The sequence below is a fragment of the Eufriesea mexicana genome, unplaced genomic scaffold (assembly GCF_001483705.2).
Source record: "Eufriesea mexicana isolate 0111107269 unplaced genomic scaffold, ASM148370v2 scaffold2551, whole genome shotgun sequence".
In the NCBI taxonomy this organism is placed as follows: Eukaryota; Metazoa; Arthropoda; class Insecta; order Hymenoptera; family Apidae; genus Eufriesea; species Eufriesea mexicana.
The window spans coordinates 802,541-830,389 of NW_016910623.1; the positions used below are offsets into that span (position 1 = coordinate 802,541).

The window sequence follows — 27,849 nt, forward strand, 5'->3', positions numbered from 1 at the left end:
AACGTAGCAACAGGAGGCGATCCTCGGTGCGCCGCCCTTAAAAAGCAGAGGGCGAAGAATCGCCGACGATCGCCTCCCTTCCCCTCACTTAAACTATCTTCTGAGCGTGCCATCGTAACTCAGTCGCAGGCGTTTGCAAAATTCACCTTAAACTATCCTAAATTTAAGTCCACCTTTCCAAAGAAAGTCTCGGAAACCTAATCTAATACTTCTAACAACTGTAACAGAAGTGGAACGGTTTTTGCAGGATACGCGTGGCCTCGAGCAAGGACGACTCATCCATCCGAAGATCGTACAGTGTCTCTTTCTCTCCCTCTCAATCTCTCTGCAACACGCACGCATTACGTTCGTTCTAAGCCCATGTCCCTTTGAAAAATTTCGTCGTCGTCGTCGTCGTCGTACGAAACGACGGCCCTTGCTCTTGTTTCACGGCGACGTCGCGCGCTGTCGCGACTGCTCAAAGTTAACAAGCTCACGGGCCGTTAACACGTCACGTGATTACACACATCTTCGCGGATTAAGGTAATAAGGGATGATAGTAAACGGGCTTGCGACTTTTCTCCATCACGTAGAACGCCTTGGGCTTGCCGTTTCCGGGGAAGTTCTTGTGGATGCTCGTGGAGCCAGACTTGCCGGTGATTGGCGCGTAGTACGACATGGCTGCCTTCTTCCGGTGTTTCTTCACCTTCGCCGTGTTTCTCGAGCCGTGAAGATCGTTCGTCAAGTGAATCCTATGCACGCCTGAATCATCCAGCCTGTACGTCTTGTTGCTCGCGTTACCGTTGTTGCCCTTCTTCGCCGATTCACCCTTCTTGTCCTCGTGCTCCGGATAGCTCAGCCTCTTGTCGTTGTTCCTCACGTGCTTCGAGGGACTGCCTTGACGCACCGCCATTTTACCGTTATCCAAGAACTTCTTGTTCTCCTGACGAGCCGGGTCCTGGCTGGTCTTCGAGCTACCCTGCTGATGACCACCCTCCATCGAGTTCTTCGTCGACGAACTCTGGAACTTTTTCGTGGTGTCCATCTTCTTCTTGGCTTGCTCCATCTTCAGCTGGGTGTGCAGTCTCTTCTTCTCCGTGATCTTCTTTACGACGGGCAGATTCCAGTGGTAGATCTTGGCCGGTTTCCCGTTTCCTTGAAATCCTACGGGAAAATTCGGCCCGGTCTTGGTTACCTTCTCGTCTTTCACGGATTTGTGCGGCTTGGTGATGGTGTAGTAGGGTGGACTGGCCGGCAGCTTGACGATGTATACGTGGCTATCGCGGTGACCGTGTCGACGGCTGTACGGCTGATGAATCCTAGTCTGAGAGCTCAGTCCAGGCGGCTCTGGACCCGCCAGACGTTTCTTATGGTGACCATCGGGAATCTGGAGCGGCGCGAGACCGAGTCGATTCAAAATCGCCGCGTTACTCGTGTGGACGGTCTCGAAGTTGGACACCGGTTGTTCGGCGGACGCGATCACGACCACGGTGGCTGACAGGAGCAGCAGCAGCAGCGGCGTACAGGTCAGTGATCTGAAAGCGAGAAAAAAGGCAGGATCATAATTTTAAATTAACCCTGTCATAAATATTCATGTTATTCGGCAAAAAGCAGGGTACGTAACTTTCGCGATTTACGGGCGTAATTTGCAAACGTACGAGCTTCACCGTCCCACCGTTGTCAATAAAAACGCAATAAAACGGAACGTCATAGGCATCGCTCCCTCTCCCTCTCTCTCTCTCTCTCTCTCTCTCTCGCGAATTACACCGTAATTACACGCGGCCGATTAAAAGCCTCGCGAGCGGAAGACTCGCTGGTATCTACCGACAGTTCCGGTACTGTTCGCCAGTCACTCGGCGCAGGCAAGGGGTGTATCAAAGACGACGAGATCCCGGGATGGATCTCCCTCGTTGGTGCCAGCTGAAAAGACAATCCATCACGGGTGGCAAGTCGCGTCACATTTAAAGAAAAAGGGGGGGAAAAAGCAGCCGGGCAGCCATGACCTCGTCTATCAGTGGAAACGCTTCCTCTGACGCGCGCGCGCGCGCGAGAGCTAGTGGAAAGAACGAAACTAGCCCCAGAAGCCACCTGGCAGATCGTAAATTAGACCCGCTGTAACGTCCGTGGAAAAACGGAGCAAAAGAAAAATTTCATTGACCGTAAAAGTGACGACTCTGCCAACGAGACGACTTGAAATTTTACGAGCGGAGAAGCGTCCGGACAAAAACGGCGACCGACGTGCGTGAATGTTCCATGGGAGTGCTGCAGCTCTGTAACCAACACACTCCAACTCGGTTCTTAAACCGCCGAGACACCACGAGTTGCCCCCTTGTCGCGTTCTGTGCGGCTTCGCCAACGATAAATCACCTTTTCCTCTTAATTACCCGCTTCACGCGGGGGTACACCTCGCCTAATTATTCACTGCTCGTGTTTTTTCCCTCTCTCTAAACCCACGCCCCGAGCATAGCGTCCAGAGACGTGCCTTCCATTCCGCTAACAGTATCTGGCCTCTTTCGTCGACCTGTTGCCTGTTAATTTCCACCACTGCTCCGATCACGTGAAAAACTGCCAAGTTCAACTCTCGCGAGGCTCTTTCGACGGGTACTCGAGGAAGAAACGATGATCTATCGCCGAGAACGGTACGCGGGGATCGCGTGAGACTGGAATTTTTCTGTCACGGCACGTATATGATGTCACCGCGATTTTCCTCGTGTAATTTCGCATAAATCCAACGTGACCGCTCATGTATTATTCAATAAATCCTGACGTCTCCCTAACGAATCGGCGAACGATCCTTTAACAACCCTAACCGAGGCGATCGATAATAAAGGGACCTGGAACAACGAGCGCTCGACGAGAAAACGAAGTTGACAGAAGGCATAGGCAAAACGAGTAATTAAATATTCCTCTCCCTTGCTTTAACTAGGCCCGGGAGAAAACTTCGAGAGCACGTACGTCACGCGATGCGCGTAAAATTAATATGCCAGCCAGGCGTTTCCCTCGTTGTAAAATTATTCTCCCGACCAGTCTTTTTACCAAGTTGTCCGTGCACGTGAGCCAAGTGTCATGCGTGTCTTTAGGGGGGAGAGAGGTAAGAGAGAAAATCGCGAGACGAGAATGGAGGGAACGTCGCTTGGCTAGCGTCTCTACCGTATACTTATCGATCTAGGGGCACCCCGAAGACGTTCCGACTCGACAGGCTCGTTAACTGATTTTCATTAGTACGAATATCTGTCTCGAGTGATCTGTAACGCTATCCGGAACAAAGCTCTATTCACACGATTCCCTCGAATCTCGAGCCACTGGTCGCGTTATTAGCTGTATCTGCGTGGATCTTCAGAGGAATAAAAACACGCTGGGACGACGTACGGTGCTCGGAACGAACGGGCTGTTTCCTCAATGAAACTCATTGTTTGAAAAAATCCCGCGTGCTCGTGTACGAAAGTGGGAGTGGGTCAATAGACCCGATGGGGAGTGGAAAATTCGGCAATCGGGGACCAATGTTCTCAACTTTCGGGGTACGGGACGAATCAGAGGCTCCGGGGTGCCAGGATTGCACTATCCCGATTACATATCCCGACGATACGATGCACGTGAATGCGATAAAGTGGCAATAAAATTGAAATAAGATTGAAATAAAATCGCAATGAAATCGCAGGACAAGGTAACGGTACCTGGGGCTGAAATAACTTAGGGTTCAAGGTAAATTAGTAACGCAACGTCTCTGTGATTTTGCATCACGCGATTTCACGCTCTGCAATTTATGCCAGTGATTACCGAGTTATGCGAAAATTCCAACTTTTAAGCTACGATGCAGACCGGCGATTTCAAGATGGCGGCGGGCCTCTAATTCTAACGAAGCATGAAATCGCGAGATTGAACGGTACAACGCAACGAGGGGGTGGCTCTCGAGGATATCGGAACTCGAGGGCCAGAATAAATCGGCGGAATTTTCCGCTCTGCAAGTTGCGCGAGTTACGCGAGAACGCAAAGTGTCATCGATGGGAGGTGACGATGGCTTTAACGAACGGTATAATCAAGTTCCGTTTCGTATTAAATTTTTTCCCCGCGATCGCGTGATTTCACAGCCCGTGATCTATACCGGCGATTATACAGCCTAACCGTGCAGTGTCACCGGTAAAGTATCGCGATATTTCTAATAGCACGATCGGTCGCTTTAGTACCCATTGAATTGTTAATAAAAAGCCATGGAATGGCTGAAGGTTGGCGCGGTGAAACGGCAACGTCAGCACCTGGCCAAAGCGTCAATGGCAGTGTCCGCGGCAAAAAGACAAGGTGCACACCTATAGAGTAAGCGAGTAACAATAACCGAACGTAAACGTTCGGCCATCCACGGCAGCGGCCATTATTCTCCGCTTGAACTCGGCGGACGAGCAACAGTCCGGCAAAAAGGCTCCACTCGCGATTACGATTCCGCTTAGCAGCAGGAAGATGACCGGCCGGCCGTGTGCCGATCGGTAGTCCATTACCGTTGTACGTATTCGTCGAAAGCGCACGATTGGCAGGTTAGAAGAACGCGGAAGAGCAAGCGTCGGGCAGCAAGCGGCGGAGAAGAGAGCACGACCCTAAGGGGCGAGGCGAGGCGAAGATGAAAAAGAAGAGGGAATGGTAGAGAAAAGAACGAGTAACCGGAGGTGGAAGAAGCCAGCCGAGAAGGTGGAGGTAGAAAGACCGCGCGCAATCGGCGAAGCGCGAGCACGTGCGTGTGCATACGAGTCTAACATACGCGAGAGAGAGAGAGAGAGAGAGAGAGAGAGAGAGGAGGAGAGACGGAAGGAGAGACACGCGGGGCAACGTCGTCGCACCGATGGAATGAAAAATGAAAAGGAACAGCAACGCTGGCGTCTTGCGGTGAACCGAGATTAATCTCCATGATCATCAGCCGGATCAGCGTTTGCGGGTTATTCGCTTTGGGTTGGCCGGCTCGGCCCGACCCGATGGGGTCTCCATGGGATATCGAACAACGCCCCTCCTTCCGTCGCGCTAGATCACCATCCGAAACGCGTTGCCGATACCGCAACGATCCGTTCCGATTCCTCGTCGATTTTGAAAATCCTCGAGCATCGTCCTCGAGGAGAAACGGTACGGGAGGGCGAGTTAATAAACCGACCAAGTAATTTACGACGCTTTCGTTTTAGCCAACGGTAACGTTTCCATCAGGGAAGATGAAAGCTCGAGTCATTAGCCCGGTACCGCGACCAAGTGAACCACGCTAACTCACGTACACTCTCTCTTTCCGTGTACTTGTTAGGCGCTCTTGTAATTCTCCGCGTAATTACCGGTCTATCGGCTCGTTTCATCGGCTACCTGCACCGCGTGGCATATGCAACCCGCCATTCGCGAACGTTCGAATTATTCGCCGGTCTCTTCATCGGGCGCAAAATTTAACGCGCCTCGATCCGCGAACTTCGCGCTGATTGATTCAATAACGCGACCACGGTGCATCAAGTACCTCTTTCTCTCTCTCTGTCCCTCGCGGTACACCGGCCAGGTCACGATTCCTTTTTCCGCTCCTTCTCTCTCGCCTACTCTAGCCACTTTTCGAGAACAAATTGGTTACGATCACGTGAATGCTTAAACGAGAGAATAACACGGCAGTTCGACGATTCGTTTCACCGCGAAGCGGAATGCGTTTGCGCGCTGGCGCGATAGGGTAAGAAGAGGACGAGGAACGGGAAGAAGGCAGGTTCGACGAGACGTCGGTGGTTGCCGCGGGGTTGTAATGGCCCGGCAAGCCTGTAATTTCTGTCTTGGTCGAGTTAACATTCGACTGCGAGAAAAGCCAACTCGCCACCCAGACCTCGCGTTCCTTGCCCCCCTTTTGAATGACTCGTTCGAGCTGATGTAACGCATCCACGCGAGCCATTCTTGACTCGGTTGCCTCTCCGTCCTGCTGACAGCGATAAGGGAAATCGGATCGATACCACGTCGCGTGGATCCGGTCTATCGCCCCGTCCTATCGTCCAACTGGACGCGAAACGGTAACGAGTTATCCCTGATCGAGCAACGAGAGTCTGCTGTTCGTCTCAGACATGTCCGTAAAGGAAGTCTAATCTTCGCGATTTCAGGCTACACGGTGGACTAATTGCCAGACCGATGTCTACGGCCGCGCCTCGTCGAGACGTCGAAAAATTTCTCAGGCGATCTTACGGTGCCGAACGACGCGAAACGAGAACGAATCGTCTCGGGTAGACGATTTTTTTGCTCCGCTGGAGCATCGGATATTTCAGATTCCTGGGGAGTTTAGCGAGAGATTCCATGACGGAGCGACTCGGCCTTCCATCGTTCCAGAGATGCCTAAAGATAGACGCGAGAGGTTCCCGGTTGCTTCGACTCCCAGAAGTTCCTCCACGATGAATATACTCATCGGGCCCGAGTGGTAGTGGGTACTACCCCGCGAGATTTTTCTCCAATCCTCTCCGCGTACATTCGCGTACGGCTGTGAAATTAATGCGTTCGACTGGCCGCATAATTGCGGCCGGGATCCTCGCGGCTGGAATAATCCGCGGAAGATTCCGTGGCAATGCGTGAAACAGGCTATAAACCACGACGATAGCCTGGAGAGGTGATCGACGCGAGCGTGGTTTCACGCTCGTGGACGACTCGCGCGAATCCTGGCCGTGTTAATCCCATGGCCGGAGAATGATTCGGTGGTCCCGGGCGAGCATTAATCTGTGGCAGGTCGAGAGACAGAACGCGTGGGGAGGATGAGATAGAGTTGGCGAGGGAGTTTGTTCACCTTGGTGATCCCGCGTGGAGCCACGAGGCCTGGTATCGAGAGAGGTGCACACCCTCGTGGAGTTCCCGTGCGAACGCCACACGTGCTCAGACGCGAGTCGATTACACGTGTCGGAGAAGCAGGAAAGGAGGATGAGGCTAGGTAGCCTATCACGTGTGCGACGTCCCAGCAGGAAACGCGGAAAGCTACTCTGGAAGGTGAGCTGGGTGAGCGCGATAAAATCCCGGCGAACACCGCGGATTAGGATAATTCGTGGTGTACTTTACGGGGCAAGATCCAGGATATATATCGCGCTAATGCGCGTGTCTCGCGCTATCGTACAAGGCTCTGAATAATTGAATGGCCGTATTGCGGTTGCCCGGTGCAATTTCGATGCTCGCGTTGCTACCCGTCCGTCTTCGCTCTACAAACAAATGGTAAATCATCCGAGGCACACGTGCGACGGGATTAAGTAAGAAACTCGCGAGCTAGCGAGCTAGCTATACATCGGCATTCACCGTCAGCCGGTTAGCTCTTATCAAAACCGCGACGGTCGCCATCGAAAACCAGTTACGATTTCGTTCGTCGGATGGATAGGCACTTTTATGCTGCCTCATCTGGATACGATTTACGATGCAGCCGGACCGAGGCTGAAGGAAAAACACACGGTGTAATACAGGAAACGGGTAGTCGCGAAAAGCAATCCGCGATGGTCGATGAAGATGAATTGCAGAGGCTGAAGAACCGTGGAATAATCGAGGCTGGGAAAGGTTTTGATTCGATACAAAGTATGGGGACCAGCTATATATGAAAGACGCGCCTTGTCTCGTGTGTTTATTAGAAACCGTACTTCCTGTGACTCGCGCAATCACGGCCAACCTATTATCACCGGCGACCCGTAATCACGGGGCAACATGTAAAAAGCTAATTGCGATCGCGGTTTGATAGATGTCCGAGTTGAAGCGGCGAGTAGCAGGCAAATGACAGTGATCGGTAAACGAGTGTTGGTGGAATTCAGCATCGGTTCGACGTGACTGAAATAATTTATTGATTTCCGTTCGATTAAGCTTTCAACCGTGCACGCCGTCATGAGCGAGCATCGCGCTGCGCGTTCGCACATCGGCTAGGGAAACTGGCGGACGTGCTGTCCATAAATCTCAATGCACCGAATTCGCCTGGACCGTGCCAGACCAACGTTTATCGCAATTAACCTCTTCCTTCCGACCGCGGGATGCCACCTCAAACCCCTTAACCTCCGACCTAACCTAACCTCCTCTAACCTCTTAACCTCTTCGCCATGGTTTCCGCATCTTCGCGTCTCGCCTTTTCATCGCGCTGATGTTACGTACCGTAAGAGGTGTATATAATTTTCAGTTAACGATGCGCGTTATATTTATCCGCCGAAGGAGGATATGTGGATGCTGGCTCGCATGATCTATGAATCGATGTTTCGGTCTTGTTTTACCAAACGTTTCCAACATTGCATCCGTGGCACAATGCACGGCGAATAATTGTAAAGAGAAAATTCGCGAAAACGGGGTGCAATAAAATTCCCGAAACGAGGGAAGAAAATTCGCGAAAACGAGGCGCAATAAAATTTCCTAGGGAACGGTAGAAAATTCGCGAAAATAAGGTACGATAAAATTCCCGAAAGAAGGGAAGAAAATTGGTGAAAAATGGCGAGTAGCTAAATATGGCAACAAATTTCGAGGCACGAATCGTTGCTACAAAGGAACGAAACGAAGCTGCAGCTTCGGTCGAGAGACATTACCCGACCAAAAGCCGAAAGTATCAGCGAGAGGACACGGACATATAAAAGGATTCCCTGAAAGTTGCAAAGCTCGTTTCGCCCGTAAGAGGCATCGAAATCTCCAGTTAGAATCTACCCCAGCAAGGTTATTTTCCGGCTTGCAAACCCACGCGAGCATTCTCCGCTTAAACGGCGCGCATAAATCAGAAAGGGCACGGGTAAGGGAATTATCATGCAAATTCTTGGCCCGTCGTTTCATCACTTTTCAATTATGTCCCTGTCGCGGGGTGGAGCAGCCACGCCGTCTCGCCGTGAAATAATTCTCGCGATAGTTTCAGCCCACGCGCGATCGCGATTCCGCTGTGGCTGCTTTGCATCGGGTCCCGGCGACTGTCGTAAATCACCCGCTTAGCTCTTTCACCTACGGTCCTCTACGACGTCCTTGGAAGTGCCTGTGCCGCTCGCTGCGTCTACCGGTGAAATAACGATCCACCAGACCAAGGAAACACGGCCCATGTCGGAGGCAACCGTGACCGTGACCGAAGTATGTCACGAGTTCACTGTACGTTCTCTCGTCACCTGCCAAACGTGACACACCGTGGAAGATCGTTTCCTCCGTGTTCATAGAGATGGACGACAAAGTGTTTTAACCGGCAAACCGGTCGGCGACCGGTTCGATCGTCCTAGCGAGAATTCAAGGGTATTTCCACGTATTTCGTGCGACACCGATGGCGATAGTCGAGGGACACGGTCCGTTGGTTATCCAACGAGAAGAACATCCCTTTTCGAGAAAATGCATTAACGAGCTTGGCCGCTGAGGGAACCGGCCTGTGGTGCACGGCCAGTGACAATTGACGAGGCGAGCGATTCCGTATAATTGGAATTGTTCGAGCACGCGGTATCCGGGGATACTTGCTCGTTCGTGAAACAACCATGACCGCACCCTACATAAATTTCGATCACAACGACTGGCTGTTGCCACCGGTTTAAGGACGCGATCGCAACGATGTTGCACGGCCAAAAGGAGCAACGCTGGCGCGGCCGGTTAGAGTAGGACTCGGTGGCTTCCGTGTATCGCGAAAGGAGACTCGGTAGCCAAGAAAGGTATCTATCGGTGATTAGCGTCGAGAAAAGGCAACCCTGTGCTCGGGAAAGCCATTAAGGGCTTTCTTCGTCGCGGCCTGTTGCGATGGGCCCCTAATCAGGTGACGAACCGCTGATCGATCGTGGCTACGCTGCTATTACCAAGGTCGCGATCAGAAATGAAGAGTAATTTTGCGCCAAGCTTGATTAATGGGTGGAGGAAATGAGGGAGAAGGAAAGTGGGAAGAATGGATGGTAAAAAAAAACAGGGGAAAAAAGGGAGGGAAGGGTGGAAAGGAACGGAGAAAAAGGAAAGAACACGCGCACCGTGGGAGAGCATCATCGATTCTACGTAGCGCAGACATCGCCTTATATAGCGTGAACCCTCCCTTACAGCCCATTAAATCCGCACGCATTGCCAAGAAATCGTGGAAAGATGGAGACAAAAAGAGGAGAGGCTATAGGAAGAGAGACGGAAAAGTCGATGGTGTTCCGGGCACGAGTACGTTTTTTGCAACGCCCTATTCCCGTTTTCTCTCGATCAGACGACCAGAGGAGCAGTGATTCAGGAATCAGGAAGCAAATTACCGAGTTTTCTTCCTTTTGGGTATTAAACCGAGGATCGATACGCGGTATTTCGAAGTAATTTCGCAAGATTGGAAACGATACGGTGAAACGAACCCGTGGAGGTCGCCGATAAATCAAACGTTTAATTGAATTTCGCGCGGATTCGGTGGACTATGAAATTCGACGCGCGATCGTAAGAAGGGAGGAGTTCATTAGCTCGGCCATTTGGTCCGCGGCAGAAATAAATTTCCTACGGTGTAATTACCGCGAGTACAAGCTTCGTCGTCCACGAGTTTTACCTCATCGAACGCGACAAAGATTTACTATCGAGCTCGTGCACGCGATTCAGCCGCCGCCATTCCCGGCACACTCGTTCGACATGTAAAATTGTTCGCTACGTGGAAAACCGTCTGAAAGCATCCGGCGGTCACGGATTGTGCTTTCCAACTACGTGCCACGAATCCAGGAATATGTATTTCGCTCCACGGGAAAATGCCGGATAACACGACCGAAATCACCTTCTACGTGTTCAATTTCCCCAACTACGGAGATAGGAAACTCGGAAAAAGAAGGATAACGAACAAAAATTAGAAAATATATCACGAACGTTTAAAAGATGTTTCGAACTCTTTGGGGATCCTTCGTAATTTTCGTAAATTTCACCACGTCTCGTTTTGAGAAACCGGTCGAATATAAAATGCTAAAATACGAAATGCGAAAAAAGAGTGTAATTCTTTTTCACGAAAAATTCCCCACGGTTTCGTTTACGACACGAGCAGATCGTGATGCTCGCCCGGGATCCTGTAATAATTTGATTAACGCAGCGAAGGAGATGTGGCACGATATCGCGGACGATAATATCGACGACGATATCTACGTCGAATCTCAAGCGATAAAGGAGCCTTTAGCCCTGTCTGCCGCGAAAGTGACGTGCGGCGAATTGCAAACAACGATCCTGCGGAAGAAGGAGCTCGAGAGGGACAGGGCCTCCCCCTCCGCATTTACATCGATCGTAAATTCCCCAGCCATAAACGTATATCTCGCCATTAGATTCCGCACCACCCGCGTCGCATGCTCCTCGAGGACATCGCATGTACGTATACGTCGACGTTCAGAGGGGTTTCACTGACATCAATTACTGCGGGCTGACACACCGAGACTCGGGCTTTGAACGTTTCTGGAAGACGAGTATGATTTTATTATACCTCGCGCTTTATTCTTAAAAGTTCTCTCCTATTTCCAAGCTCTCGCGTGTACTATACATTTATTCCGGGATCGCGAATGTAGAAACGTCTGCTGTATTTATCATACGTACACAGTGCTACCCACGCTCCGATTTCTAAAAATTCCCTCGCGTTTCGTAATTTTTCCGTCGGATGTTTGTACGTTCCTCGAGGTATCGCGAATAAGAGGATTCTTGCTAAATCCATCGATTCGTGTGTTTAGAATGGAAGCACGGGTGAGCGCAGTGAACCCCTCGGATGCTCGGAATAACGTACAACCAGATCCACCCTCCGATCTCTAAAGATTCCTCTTCGTGTATATTCTACATTCGTGGAAACATCGGGCAGAAATTTTTATTAAATTCTCGCGTTCGTATCTCCTCGGAGGAAGCTCTGTTGAGACGCGACGAACCTCTTCGAGGGGATAGAAATATAATATACAACGGGATCCACCCTTAGGATCATAAAATTTTTCGCGTATTTCGAAATATTTATCGAAACATCGTGTGCAGCGGGGGACGCTTATTAAATCCGCCGATTCGTATTATCGGAAAGCAAGCACAGATTGATCGCGGTGGGCTCCCCCCGATGGCTGAAATATAATATACAACACGATCTACCCTCCGATTCCGTGAACAGAAAAAAAGAGCGCACCCCAAACAGAACGAAATTAAGCTACCATTAAGAAACACGAGTTCCTTGAAGAGAAACCCCTGAAGGTAATTTAGCCGAAGCTGGCGCACCCCAAACAGGCACAATAGACCTGGGCTGGCTGGAGAGCCTGGAAACGTCGTATCGAGAACTCGGGCGCGAATCTACGGCTTCCAAGACTTCAAAGGGCGCAAGTGGTTGGCCGATGGAAAATACCGGGTACCGATATTGCTTCCATAAAAGCGATATTCGTCGGGAGCTCGTGAGTTTCCCCGGCGTGGAAGCGTGAATACGAGGAAACGGAATAGGAATGGAAAGCAGGGTGGGGTTGGGGTGGAGGTAGGAAAAAAGGGTCTGGAGGGAAGAAAGGAAAGACGTAGCTGGTGAGAGAGTTTGAAGGAAAAGAAGAGTCGACAGGATAGAAAATAAAGGGGATAGACGGAAGGCGAAACAATACGATTGTGTCTTAGGTGGAGGCCTGGCCTATGGGGGCCATTGTTTTGGTCACGTAGCTCTCCTACCACCCTGCTCTATAATAGCCTGGAGTATCTTTCGTCGGTGTATCTGACGCATTCATCCAGCGTGTAACATCCTCAACATTCTGAACGTTCCATGGAACCTGTTACTTAGCCAGATACCAGATACCAGGCCGTTCCTTTCATCCGGCATTATTCATTCTCTCCTTCTGCACCGGTGGGCACGTTAATTGGTGCAGTTAAGCACTTATAGGGCCCGCGATTCGCTAATTAGCTAATTGGATTAGTGCGTCCGGATGATAAACGAAAGTATACCAGCGCGTATAGTTAACGATACCGATTAAGATACGCCTAACGACCGTATTAACCGGCCAACGAGCCATTAATTACGGAACAATCGCGAATTATCGACAAATTCTCTTCTATTCGCCTGTCGAACAAGATAATTCCGCGCCGAGGAGAATTTGTCAAAGCTTAAGCGCGAGCAATTGGCGGAGCGAGCTTGTTCGGCAGACGATCGGCTCCGAGGGAACGAGACTCTTGGCGCAACTCTTGTAATTGGCTCCACTTCGGCCCCGAGACTACTAAGGAAGTGTCTTCTTGTACGAGTAACGGGGTAACAGTGGTTCTCAAAATTGCCTTTTAGCACCTGCGCCACGGGATTCCTTCGCGCGACCTGGCTCCAACGCGTTTCTTTGTCGCTCGCTCGTAATTTCCTCCTCTTCTACCTCTCTGGCGCTCGTTACAGCCGCTTCCGTTCAGATTCGATCGAATTAATCATTTCGACTGTTCGCAACGGTACTTTTTCTCCACTCGAGCATCGCTAGGATCGCCTATCGTGGTTGCTCGCCAGCCTCGAGCAACGAGCGCGACAGTCTGTCGCTGCATCCGAACGAAAGGTCGAGGAAAGAATGGCGATTCGTGAAAGGAATATCCAATACTCGGGGGTCTTTCCATATCGATAATCAGAAGGTGCATCGAGAACCGGCGACACCGTTAACGTAGGCCGATGCGGCCAGGCAGGTCGATAAAACGAGGAAGTGTAAACGATCCCAGGAATCTCGTTCTCGCGTCGGTTCTATTTTTTCGTTCTCCCGGTAGCTTCCGTTTTCTCGCTCGGCTGCCGACCAGGGATCGAGTTCCTCGAACGCTCGTTTCGTCGCTATTCAGACTCGTGGCGACGATCCCACCGACGAGTGACAGCCCGACGATCCGACAGGAATGCTGAAAGCGAAGAAAGAATCGAGAGAATGCACTTTCGTCCGACAGAGCGGAGAATTTCGATGTACGACAGGGCGGTTGGAACACTTTCTCGGTCGAGCGAGCGAAATACCTGGAAGCTTCGACAACCACGCCGTCCAATTAACGCGGGTATTCGTGCAGGAGATGGTGGCATGGCGCAATTAGAAATTAAATTACGCATTTCCACGAGCCACTCGCCGGCTCCTGAGGTTAACTCAATTTGCCGCGAGGTATCGAGATGCCGAGTCGAGAGCGCTTCCTGCGAGCGCATCCTTTTGAGTTTGACGATTTAATCGAAGGAAACCGGGCACCGTCGGCCGCAGCCTTTTCGAGAAATCGTGGAACAGCGATCTAGAGAAAGGAAGAACAGGAAGCAGAACGGGTTGCGCTTGGGAGATGTCCGCGCAGCGCGTGTGACGCCGTAAAAGCCTCGGGAACGTTCGATATCCTGGGCGAGCGACGAAAGAAAGCGTGGAATAAAACGGCTGTTGAAAATAACATACGTCTTCGCAAAACGTATACGTATTTGCAAAAATCAATCTCTTAGCAGAAATAGATGTATCTTCGAACTATGCATCGAAGAGCTTCCGTGTAGATAAGAATTAGGGAACCAGGACGAGCTGCAATTGCATACGATTTTTCATCACTTTAGTTTTGTCTCCCCATGCGTACAGTTAGAATATAGAAGATAATTATGAAGATAGTTATTTCTTTTTACCCATAATCCCAATTGTTGTAGTAAAAGCTAAATAGTAAAGTTAAGCTTTATATCCTAGTGATGCGGGGGCAATCCCTTCCCCTGCGTTTTGTCTATTGTTTCCCTTTTTCTGGAGACGTTTTATGACCTGCGTGGCCCTAAACTGGCCAATTCTAACTGTTCCCCCGTTTAATAAACATCTACACAATTTTTCCACCGTTTCCACTGACTACTATTTCCTTTGCGTCATAACTCCTTAAAGTTATATCATTTCATCGAGTCATTGGAAGTAGAACAATTTATTATAGTTGCTCCCTTCGATATAACGTCGCGGTGATTTTCTTTTTACGACGCCATAGAGATTCGACGCGCGTCTCGTGTCTCTCCTGTCAAGACTCGAATGACTCCTCTGATCGAAAAGAGGAATATTCGTTAGCCTCGCTAACGTGTGTGTTACAATTTTTGATTCTTTCGAAGCGTCCAAGTATCGCGATGATTTTCGTGGCAAGATTCGAACGACTACCCTCCCCCTGATCGATGAAACCGGAAGAGGAACGCTGGACACGAAGAAGACTGGCAAGAGAATCCTCGTTGCGGTCAAGTTAGGCCAACGTTTTGGACGAAGCGAGACATCAACCGGTAGGCCGTTCTAAATTTATCATCAAACTCCGAAAATTACAGCTTTCGGGCTTCCTATATATTACGGGTCCCGAATAGCACGTGCTGCTACCTGACCCTCATAATAGCGGAAGATTTAACTGGAAATGATTGTCCCCAGTTCGGATAGGCGAAAACGGGATTGGAAAGGCTCCATAATGGAGCACCTGTTAACCGATCCGTAGACGTCGGTAGATTAAACCCGAAAATCCAATTCCCCCGGCCAGACCCGGTCGCCCTATTCTATCTTGCAGGCATTCTTCTCATAGTCATAGCGATACTTCCTTATTGAACATAAGACACGTGCGACGCATTCTTCGGCGCGATCCGAGTTCCTTTCAAAACGTTTCCACCCGGTCGAGATCGCGATTAGAACCGTGAAGAATCGTTCCTCGGGGTATACAGTACCTGCGAGTCTGACACTTAACACCTACACGGCGCAGGATAGGGAAAGAATGCGGCACGGTGCCGCAACCGATTCGATCTCACGGCCAAGGTGGACTTGCCAGGATGAATCGATTCGCGGGTAGTAAGACGTGAAAACAATGGACAGAAGCGAGAGACAAAGAGATAAAGGGAGAAAGAAAGGGGAGGTGTGTGGTCGGTTCGATGTAAAAGAAATCGAAAGGAATACCACGCGCGGCGAAAGAGGAAGAAGACGGGGGCTGAACTTAAAGCAGCCAGCCGCGTCCGAAACATCCGCTGCCTGTGTTTTCTTTTTTTCTTCCCCTCCCCTCCATCCCCGCCTCTACCATTTGTCTCAAGGATCCCTCTTTTGCTTTCTTTTCTTTTCTCTACCCTCTCCGGCCTTCCTGCCGCAGGACCTAATGCGAGCCCCATTCAGCCAGCACGTCGAGAAAAAGGAGGCAAAGGACTTTGGCTGGGAGTCTAGCCTCTTGCCTTTACCCCTCTCTCTCTCTCTCTCACTCTTTCACACACACACTCTGCACCAGCTGAACCAGCTCCATTTCTGACCAATCACGATTAACAAAAGCCATTATCCCGGGGGTACCATCGGATACATCGGATCGCGGGTGACGATCGAGGCCTGGATCGAGGCTACCATTGCTACGCGATCGCTTAGGAGAAATTGGCAGACGCGTTACCGCGGCGCGGTGATTACGTAAAAACCGGTAAGTTCGTAGTTAAGGGGCGCGAGAATGAGAAGAGGCGCGATATATTGGCTGGGTTCCGGCGGCCTTTCCACCGGTATGGAAGACGCCGACGAGAATAAAGATCGATGGCGGCGATTACGGAATAAAAGACGAGAGTAAAAGCTCGCGAATTACGTCAGTCGGCCCGCTTTACGGCGGAAGAGGGCACGTGAAGCGTAATTGCAAGGCCGCGAAATTTGTGCGCTGCCCCAAAGCTCCATTCCCAGATCGTTAATTCCGCGCTAGCCCTAACCCTGTCATTACGTATATTCGGCAGTAAACTTTGATTACATGTTTCGTGCAAACGGAGGGAGAAGAAATTCGGAGGAAAAAAGCTGGCGAAGAGTGAGTGGGGCGGGGGCGAGCGGGGGGCCGAAAACGGCGTTACCACCGATAATTGGACGCGTACGGCGGTGTACGCTCGGTCGTAAACGACCCTTTCTTTTTTCTTCCTTTCCTCGGCAAATTTTCGGTGTATCAGAGGCCCGGTCCGAGGCACTCGCGGCCGAGAAGCTTGTACGACACGTATCGGGCATTACGTAATGATCGCGAGTAATAATCAGAAATGGGAAAAAAATGATTAAACGTCATGGGCCGAACTCTTGACAAGAATTACCAAAGACGCGACGTGTAATGATATTCTACTTAGCTTTATTTAATCTTCTACATCGCCAGATGTGGTAATCGCCTTTACCGAGTCTTGTCGTCCGATTTATCGACTAATTACCGATTTTAATAATCGCCACGTCTCGTACACGACGTACATATATATGCATGACGTGTCCAGCTGGAATGCTCGCTTAACGAGTTCAGTTAACACCCAGTCGTAAGAAGCAGACGTGCACGAGTCTTGGAATAATGGGTGTTACGTACCGAAAAGGTACAAACAGATCGAGTCGCTTATCCTGGCTTTTAATATCGCTCCAGATCCACGCCATTCATTCAACAGCCTCTTTCGTCGTTAACGCGAGATTTCGTCGGACCGCTGCCACGATAGGAGGATGTTTTATAAGGAGCGATGGCGTATCGCGTAATTCCTGTTATACAAATATTATCCTCTCGTGATGGCCTGCGCGATGACTGACGGAATCATTAAACTTCGTCCGGGTAAACAGCCGACGTCGTCGAAAGCGCGAACGTGGCACGCACCGGGCGCGTTAACCCTCGCCGAGGAAACGATCTCGACTTTTTTATTGCACAATCAGGGACCTGGACACAACAGGAAGGGCGTAAAACAGGACTGGTTAATTTTCGCGTTGAGTAATGCAACGTTTGCCCGTTTCTTTTTTCGTGCCGGTTTCCACGTCAAATCGTTCCCGTTAAACTTCGCTCGTCAATCTCGCTTAATAGCCCCGACGCCATTAATCTGGCCGCGTTCGCGTGTACAGATAACCGGTCGCGAACGCGCGAACCGCGATTTTTAAGACAATCAGCGTCTGTCTGTCAGCTAATCATTTTCGTCGATTAATTAACGGTGCCACAGCTGGAGGCTCGTGGAAGCTGTGGCTATGGAACAACCGTTAGGTCAATTTGACCTAAAGAATTAGCTATTTACCGAACCATGGGAACGTTTTATTTACGATTCCAAAGTTTTATCTCGATATTTCGACACTCTGGGTGGTCATCTCACTTCATCCCACTTCATCCTACACGCGAAATTCTTCCGAAAAGAAGATGGGCACAGACGCATTTTCCTCCATGCAATGTTGGATGACCAACGGTCCGTTGACTCTTACAAGGACAGTGCAAGTCCTTCGGATTGTAGATTTAACCCTTTGCACTCAAAGGGTCGTCATTTGATCAAATTTCGAAGATCGATATTAATTAATATGTCAAATTTAAGATAATGTAACGATGCGAAAGGTATCGAAATGAAATAATTCCACGTGTTAATTATTACATGATTTCTTATTTGCTGTTCAAGAAAATATCGTCAGCTTTATAGCAGAAAATCTTTCAACCTTTACTCATCTTTAGCCAAAAACTTGTCGAGTGCAAAGGGTTAATTGAAACTTTGCAGGTTTGTAGATTTAGTCATGTAGAAAATGCACCATTATAAGGGCAATTACTCGATACTTTTTGAGATGTTTATGATTAAAGCTTTATTATTCTTAACTAGAAATTTCTTCCGAATAGTCATCGATAGCTATCAAGTGGCATTGTGGCTTAGCAGCAGCATCCAAAAATGGCCACCAGATTGGGAATTTTTGGATATCGCCATTAGACCACAACGGCACTTGATAAATATTCGAAATAAAGCTGTAATTAAGGCAATAATAAAACTCTAATCATAAATATCTTGAACTGGATGACTAAATCTACAAACTTACAAAGTTTCAACTAAATTTATAACCCGAAGGACTTGCACTCTCCTTGTTAGTCACCGAAAGGACTTAACTGATAAAGACCAACGTCGGAGTTCGAAATATCATACTCATTCCTACCTTGACTAAGGGCCAATGGTCATTTTCACCCCTCCAGAAAGTAAGAATATATGCCTATAGTTACGAAAGTGGTCTAAGTCATCGATTTAATTATTAAGGAACGATTTTATTATTTATTTCGCGTTGCATTCATTTATATAGCGATAAAATATATTTATTTTCTACAAAACAGTGAAGAATTGAATCGTTAGATCGAGTTTGTAGCTTTATCGCAATTAATTTTATAATTTATCACGTATTTGAAGACCGAAGCTTTTAATACTTCAGAAGGAAATATAAGTGACTTAGACCACTTTCATAATCATAGGCACGTATAAGAACTTCTGAAAACTGTACGAAGACAGTTCTTATACTTATTCTATTCCACCGATACATAGTTATCGTATTTTCCAACGTAGCCTCGTTGCAGAACTCGTATTGTATATAGAAGCATTGCGAAATATATTGCAAAAGATTATTCAGTCTATAACGTTCTCAATCCGGGTTCCAACAGCGAGTCCCTCTCCGAATTTTCGAAATTCCTACTTTCACGTTCTTCGGACGTATGCTAATATTTTTATCCAAAGTTAATAATCAACACCGGTCCCAATTCCTGCGTCGTTTCTTCCTTATCGCTCCATCTCGTTCGGACTCCATATATTTAATTCGCTAGCCTTGTCATCCGATGCCACGTGATCTCATTTGCAAACGCGAAACTGTCGGATCGATGACAAGAATTCGCATGCTCCGTGTTCGTAACAGCGCGAGAGAAGATATTTCCGCGATATTCCCACGGCCAATCGGACCCGCGTTCCTTTGGTTAGCCATTTTGGAAAGGATGGACGGTGTCGGTGACACGACACGATGCAGATCGTTGGCAACAGGCGCAACGTTAATTCCACTAACCTCAAATATACTAGAGGCGATTGCCTCTAGGACAATCAATTATTTCGAGGAGTACTTCTCGCATGGCTCCCTTTATCCGTCCCTTCGTTCTCCCCTAAAAGAGTTCGCCGCCCTCCAGCACGAAACGTCCCAATTGCAAGTGGCTCTCGCGGAAACAAAACGAAAGGATGGATTTACGGATGTCGGAAACGGGATCAACGGGGTAGAGACGTAATCGTGGTTGGTCACGAGCAGACGAGAACCGTAAATCTCGACGGAAGGCATCCTCTTCGGAGCCCATGCCGTGGACGAGGCGATTAACAAATGGCACATGTAGGCTGCCATTATCATTTCTGGATAAATTTAGCCTCGAACAATACATTAGATTTTACGATGTACGCAAAAGTGGCACGATTCTCTCGCCAAGATGTTATTTCGCCGGTCTGGGCGTGTTAAGTGCAGCAACACGCTCGCGTTTATTCCTTTTTAGGTATTTACGATGCTCCACAGGGGTATAACGAAAAGGATGCCGACCAGCCGATTATGCGTAAAAGTAACTGCATAGCGGTAAGTGAAAAGGAAGAAGCCGATTGGCAACTACCGACGCCGCTTGAATTTATAATTTCCATTCCCAATGGAAACATGCGCCGTATGCACGCCTGCGCCACGGTGTTTGTGAATACGCCGGAGATATTGCCACGCAAACGGTATAGGAATATAATTTACTCGTTCGAAGGATTCACGAGGGTACGCTGGTCTATCCCAATCACAGGCCTTTACGAGGAGAAAAAGTGGCTCGAAAAGCGAAAGCTAAAAAGCTAGGGATCGCATGCGCGTTGGGCGCAGAGCGTATCGGCGATAGCTGGCTCTCGTTGCAGCGTGCGTCGACGACAGAAATTTATCGATCAATCGTTAACAGTCGTGAAAGATGTCCTCCGGGGATTCATTACACGCCCCCCTTCAACGATAACGCCAACGTGCACTGCGATTTAAATGCGTGCATACACGCCTAACACCCCAATTGAGACGCGTGCTGCGTTCAATGGACATTCAGGAACAATCCATTTAACCCTTATTAGGTCAGTGTCAATGGCCAAGATTGAAACGCCAGCGAAACGGGTTTCGCCATCGGCGAACGGTAACGCAGGCAAACGTTATTCAACGAGATTCCAAACTCGCGATTGCGTAACGCGGTACAAGTGAAAATACGCCGCAGAGCAAGCATCCCACCGTCTTCTACGGTATCGAATAAACAACGTTTTGCTCCAAAGCGAGAGTGAAATTTCAAGTATACCCGTAGGGCTCATGCCGCTTCGCTAACAGTCTCTTCGATTATTTATCTTTAGCTATTTGCCGCTTTTACGCTACGCCTGTCGCGAACCTCTCAAGCGATATACGCGCTGTCACGTACCACGGAAGCACAGTTGGAATTAAAATTGAACTTTGATCCCCGATTCGATCCACGATTAACCGTTTCGAGGCAAAAAGACATTAATTTCGCCTCCTTATACGCTAGAGGACTATTCCTCTCTCTCTCTGCAGCATCGTTTATGTCTAAATTTTGTATCTGCCTTCGCGATTCTTACCTGACGAAATACTATACTCGGGATACTGTATCAGAAAAGAATTTTGTATCGCGATCAGAGTTAAAATTCACCCTGGACCCTCGATTCTTAATTAACCACTTGCGCTGAAAAGACGTGTCACGCACGTCGTAATGCTTTTGTCGCAGAATCGCCAACAACGTAGTACACACGTCGTCAGGCAATTGTCACAGAAACACTGGACCGTTCTGACACACGCGTCTGTGAATTTCTTGCCAGCGCAAGTGGTTAACAACGCGAGTGTGATTGGTATTAAGCGAAAGATTTGACATCGTCTTGCTATTTACAAAATCGAAGATTTCGTAGCACAAAATTTTACGATCAGAGTTAAAATTGACCCTGGATCCTGGATACTTAATTAACATCGCGAGCGTGATTGGTGTTAAGCGAAAGAATTGACATCGTCTTGCTATTTACAAAAGCGAATTCAAACGAGAGAATGGTAATCGCCTCGGACGCCCCAGTGGAATCAGAGTTGGAATTAAACGAGCACGAAACGCCTGTCCCCTCATCCTCTGTGTCCACTCGTTACTCCGATTTTTGCCACGTTTTATTACAGCGTTACCGTTGTTCCTGCTAACTCGAACAGGGGTTAGAGGGCTCACGGTCGGGCAGAGAGATCTCACGATCGGAGGGCTTTGTTTCGCGGCGCGAAATTTTGTTCAGGCAAACTTCGTAGAGTGTATCTCATGATCTCTCGGCTGTTCAAATATTCATGAGTGAACCAGCCGAACGAGCATATCCGATGCACTCCGAACGCATCCCAGACTCCGCTTCTTCCCTCCCATCCACGCCGGCTCTTTGACCTCAGCACCATTCTGCATAACGGTGCATCGGCCTGGACGTTTGCCTATTATGTCACTATATTCGCCAAAGGATGCTGTGTACCGTAACTATAGCCTGGATACGAGTTTCTCGGATTTCCCCAATCCACCGCAAGCATTATCACGCCCCCGCCGCGTATGGATCCGAGGAAAAACGAGTGACGGAAAAACGACGAAGGAAGGAAAAATGGGAAATCCCGCTTGCCTCGATAAACCTCGAATAATGGGAAACTGACGAGCTGACTCGCGGCGGGAACGTGTTTATGGTCTATCGACAAGTCTCGTACCGAATTCCTGTCATCTCTCTTTACGCGTTTCCTTCTGACTCTCGCAGCAAGTGCACAGTTAGCCGCTTGGCCGTTTATATCGGGAATAGAATTTAACGATGAAAATGAAAATCCAAGCACGAGGGGTTTGATTAGGGACAAAACGGTAGACAGACATCAACCCCTATTTAGAGGGATGAGGGCGTCCCGATCGCCATAAGGAAACCTCTATTACGCTCACGCTATAATTTTCATCCACTCGCTTCTACCTTTCGAATCGGATGCAGTTTACCATTATTGACGTAATAGTTTTATTCAAATGACCGTAATAGTGTATCCATGGAGTACCCTACCGTCGATTTATTCTCGCTGGATAATTTATCAATGATCATTTTCCTTTCGCTTTCTTCAATTTCCAACTCTTTCGTGTACGTTTCTACTCTCCTCGTTTATCCTATAGATTCGCTTGAACTTTGAAGGAATAAATAAAACGATATTCGCTACTGTCGAGGATATCGCAATTTCTAGACTAGCCGGACTACGTGGACTTTTTTACGAAAGCAGGAATAATTCTTATAACGCATACGACTAGTTTTTCTAGCGTTCTAAGACGACGGGAATCGCAGCCATAGCCTGTTATTTGCGATTCGTTTCGTACCTACGGATCATTCTACTCGTACTGTTTCGGGGCATACGCTCTCCGGTTTACTTTAGACTAATTGGCACTAATCACTGCTTGACTCGAGTTCATGGGAAAGAGGGAAGTACCGGCTACGAGACGTCCGAAGGTGTCTAATTTCTCTCAAAGACGAGGCCTCCTTCGTGCCTTCCTCCGTCTCGGGCCTCGAGTGTACTCGACGTCCATCGAGGAATCCCTCCCGCGATCGGGCTAACAGCGCGATAGATGGTTAAATCGTCGACGTCTCTCTCATCCGTGTTCTCATTCGTGTCCGTCGTGCAGCGTGGATTAAATGGCGAAAATCGAGCGAACGAAGAAAACTATCCTACTGTTAACCGTGCCATGCTAATAGGCCGAAGGAAAGCCGCGCACGTTCATCGGTTGACTCTCTGTTGGAGAAAAAGAATCGGCAAAGGGGAGAATAGTTCCGAGAACGAAGGGGTAAGACCGCTCTTGCCACTAAAGGCCGTTTACAGCCTCGAGAGGAACTCTCTTGCTCGCTCTCTCTCGCCTCCCATGAACCAGGAAGGTGTGTCAGAAGAAATAGAAGAATTAGAGACATCAGAAATCGTTAAAACGCGCATGCTCGCGTTACTCGCATGCCGATACCTCTTCTCTTCCTCTTTCACTCCAAGGTATTCCCTCTTCGATACTTTCTCGTTCGTTCTCGACGTGCACACACATCGTTTGCACACGCATCGTCGCATGCTGGCTATTTATGCCTATGTCTACTTATGTACGAAGCAGTCAGCACGTACGTGCCGAGCACGTAATATATCGCGTGTCCCAATCGAACTGCCACCCCTGACGTTCTCTCTTTCTCTTCTCGGCTCTTTTCTTTCCTACGCACAAACGAGCGATGAGGGTCTCTCAACAAATAGACCTGCCGCCTGGAAATGGTTGTAGCCTCTGCGAGCAAACACGTACAAGCGTTTCGAAGATCGTGTTATTTTTACGCGTTGACCACCGTTCTCTCCCTTTTTCCATCGGCCCTCGGCAAATACGTATATATCTCGGGAAAGCGTGGTGGTGGAACGCGGGATCGCAACGGGTAATATACGAAACCTTCATCAACGCGTATCACCCCGAGATTTCTAGACCTGCTCCAAAAACTTGGCCATCCACTGGATGCGCACCGCGAGTAATCGTTCGTTGCTCGATGGATCGACCTGGTCGAGGCGAACGCCGAGTATATCTCTACGTAATTCGTCGGCTAAATTGATCTTTCTCGTTAGCTACTTTGCTTCCAACGCAAAGGTAACAATCTTACTCGCTGGCATGGTACAGCCCGATGAAGGATTCCCCCTGATAATTGCACGTTCGATCAGCGTGTATCCTGCTCGAGATCGTCGATCGACCAGTCGATCCGAGTAGAGCAAGTAATTACAAACAGAGTGGACAAACACCGGCCGGCGGGTTTGCAACGGTAACGACCGGCCAATTCCCACCTTTAACCGCAATCATCGCCTTTAGCCTCTTTCTCCAATCAATTACCAAAGCGCCAGCTATTCTTCTCTCAATGATAGCCTTGAAATCGATTCAACCGAGCTAAGGAGGCTGGTTAAGAGCGATTAAGAAAATCGTCGCGAAAGCTAGTCGGCGAGACGAGGAGGAGCTTAGAAGCGGAGGAACGACGAGGGAAGGAGGAGGAAACGAAGAGGTCCGGACAAGTTCCTATTGCCGGTGTAATAATCCACGGCAAGAATGGTCATACCCTCCCGAACACGACGAGTGGTGGCATATACGTATGCAAAGAGAATACGCGTGGAGGCTGTTTAAACGCGTTCGACGGCGACGTGTGCGTGTGCCACCTTTTCCTTTCTCTCGCTTCCTTTTTTCCTTCCCCTGCAGCACCAGGAGGAACCGAGTCCTGCCAGTCTCTCTTTCACCCCCTACGGTCGGTGACTAACACACAAAGCAGACGGTGCCCTTACCGTAAATCGCCGGCATACGGAGAGAGAAACGAGGAGCAGCCACACGGTGGTGTGTCGGCTGGGCTCGTGCTCGTGTATACGTGTGTGCCGCTGCGTGTCTCGCTGCGTGGGCGACCCCTCAGAATCGCGTATCGAGTGCCGACGAACTAACAGAAAAGTGCACAGTGCACTTACACCTCCGTGGCGGACGTTGAATTACGATACACTTGTGAAAATTCAACCACACCCCCAGCTTCCGGTAGTCGAGTAGCGTTCGATCGAATATGCCTGGAATTTCAACCGGTGGATGAATACCGGGTGCACCTTGCGATTGGATAATCAGACACGTTCGATCCCGTGATTTGTTCGTCATTTCGGGTATGCGTGGTTGAAGTTTGCCTGAAAACACGAGGTATACAGCTCGCGAGGAAATAGCGGGGTCTCGATGAGCCCAACGCGCCCACTTTTTTTTCCACCAATCAATCCAGTGTGCAGCTATCGATATTCGTGACGCCTCTTGTCCTGCGCGATGACGATAATCCTGTCGTAAAAATGACATACGGACTGGCGCGGAGGTAATTTCCCTGCCTTATGGCAAATAGTATCGTCGTAACCGAGGATATATACCTAACGATTAATCCGGATCACTGCAGGACCTTCGTGTTCTCGTCCGCTTCCACGAAGTCAATAATTTATTACGATGGGCTTTGGCTCGAGCCAGAGTCAATATTGACCGTGCTGGGATAGAGGCTACGGCGCCGTTCGCCGTGGCCTACAACAAATTCAATCGAGAAGAGTCTATCCCCAAATATTTGCCACTACTTTCTCCGACTTGCTCCTCCCGGTTGCTGCGTAAAATCGAAAAAGGGAGGAAAAAGAGGGGAAAGAATGTTACGGGCATCCCAAACGCGACCGGACGAGGCAATCAATATCTCGATGATCAAACAAGAGCAGAGATCGACCATTATTACGCGCATTAAAGCTAATCGGGGAAAAACGCAACGAGAGCTGCCGAGATTTATTACGCTGCCCGAGCATTATGGATTTTCGATATTTCCTGCTCGACAGGAGAAAACTACTCCTCCCTCGGCCGTCCACACCGCCAATGAATGAACTTCGAGTTAACTGTTTGACAACGCGTCACCAGACACTTTCGTGATTTAGACCCCGGGCAAGTTCACGCGATATTCCGTCCGATCGAAATTCCTGGAAAAAGCTGACCAGCCGGCACGTATCTTATCGAGGCACGAGTCAAAGGAAATTTGGAAGATCGACACAGGAAATGGCACGATTCGTCGTTTCCTCGAGCGGAGAATCGTTTGCTGGACAGGATACCCTCGAGAGAACGTTCCACGCTCTTCTCGAACGTTATTTCTCGCGAATTCGAGAAAACTCGACACGTTTATTATTACACCGTACCGGTATATCATTCGCGATCCAAGAGACGCGACGTATCGAAGAAAATTAACGAGCTACGCGAAATTGGGAAATCTCGAAATATTCGTCGTACGAGAGAATAGTCGCGTATGTTTGTTAAAAGGATCTCCTGTCTTACCTCGCAATCGTACACATGCTGGGACGCTGTTGTTTCTGAATGAAATGCAGGTCAAGCACAACCTCCTTTATATTGGACTTGGACCGTGAAGTTCTCTCGTGAATGTTGAAGCACCATTAATACCCGAAGCAAACCAAACGAGCGCGCGTCAACGACTGAGTGGAGGCAGCGGGAGCACGAGTTAAGAGTAGTACGAAGAGTGTCGGTAACCACCGAAGACGCCCGAAGTCGCATTCGAAAAGCCGATTCTTGTCAACTCGCAACCCTACCATTTTCAACCCTTTCGTTTTATCCCTAATTAAGATCGGTAAACACAGGCCTCCGGTGACTTTTGTAGGTGCATCCCCGCGTGCATCAGATACCTTCTACTCACCCCGGAGGAAGTGTCACTTCCCTTCGCTAAAATTCTTCCGTCTGCGATTGCTCGAGCACCGAGCTCCAGCGTTTTGCGCGGATATTATCTCGTGGATTCGAGAATTACCAAGCATTAATTACGATTCCCGTTCTGCCTTGTGTTTTACGGGTACGAGGATCAGAGAGGCTAATTATCTCGCGTTTATTCGAATTCGTAATGATGCGAACGGAGATATTCGAGAGTGGGCCTTTCAAATTCTTCGAATGCCCGATCGAGAAACGAGAAAGATGAGAGTAATTACCATACAAAGTGTCGCAAATTAACTACGGTTGTGCAACGATGGTGACAGACCTGTTAGAGGTTGCAGGTCAATACCGACCTTTGGACTTCAAGAACCTATGCAAGCATCAAGGGGTCGATTTTAGGGTTTAAAAGGGCCTGCTGTCTCTTGCAGCAGTCAGTCTCTAATCCGGAACAGTGTAGAACGCTTTTAACCCTTTGCACTCGAGACGCGCCTCTCAGTCGCCATTTAATCAGATTCTAAAGATGGATGGTAATTAATATGTCAAATTTAGAATTATCCAACGATGAGTGGAATATCGAGGTAAAATAATTCTACGTTTTAAATTGCGATTTTAAATACGATTTCTTATTTAAAAATTCGTTTTAAAAATATCGTCCACCTTATGGCAGAAAGTTTTCGAATTACAATTTTCCTGTAACGAAAATAATCGCCGAATGCAGAGGGTTAAAGTATTGTGATCCATGGGCGCGTGTTTAAAGCTCTTGTTTTTTATATTCGCATAAGTGTATATATTTTACCCATATTAACCCTTTGGACTCGAAGATTTCTTCGTTGTGAAGATGCAATTCGAAGCTCTTCTTAGATTTTTATAACCTCACTGATACTCTTTATGCTAAAATTAACAAAATAAAATCATGAAGTTACGTGAGAAAGAAACGAATAGAATAATTTTCTTTCGATGTTCCTAATATAATTATCATCATTCGTTATTTAAGTTATAGCATAATAATTAACGAATAGAATTATTCAATTTCGATACCTCGCACACTGTTACATTATTTTAAATTTGACATATTAATTAATATTGAGCTTCGAAATTTGA

General features: G+C 48.6%; 1 protein-coding gene across 1 annotated transcript; it reads right to left on the reverse strand.

Annotated features, from left to right (window-relative positions):
• LOC108550179 (uncharacterized) lies at positions 1-26,509 on the reverse strand. Its single transcript, XM_017903846.1, has 2 exons — positions 26,368-26,509; positions 1-1,514 (listed from the first exon to the last, which is right to left on the reverse strand). The coding sequence occupies exons 1-2, from the start codon at positions 26,382-26,384 to the stop codon at positions 518-520; spliced, it is 1,014 nt and encodes a 337-aa protein (XP_017759335.1). The 5' UTR covers positions 26,385-26,509; the 3' UTR covers positions 1-517.
• Between the last annotated feature and the right edge of the window lie 1,340 nt (positions 26,510-27,849).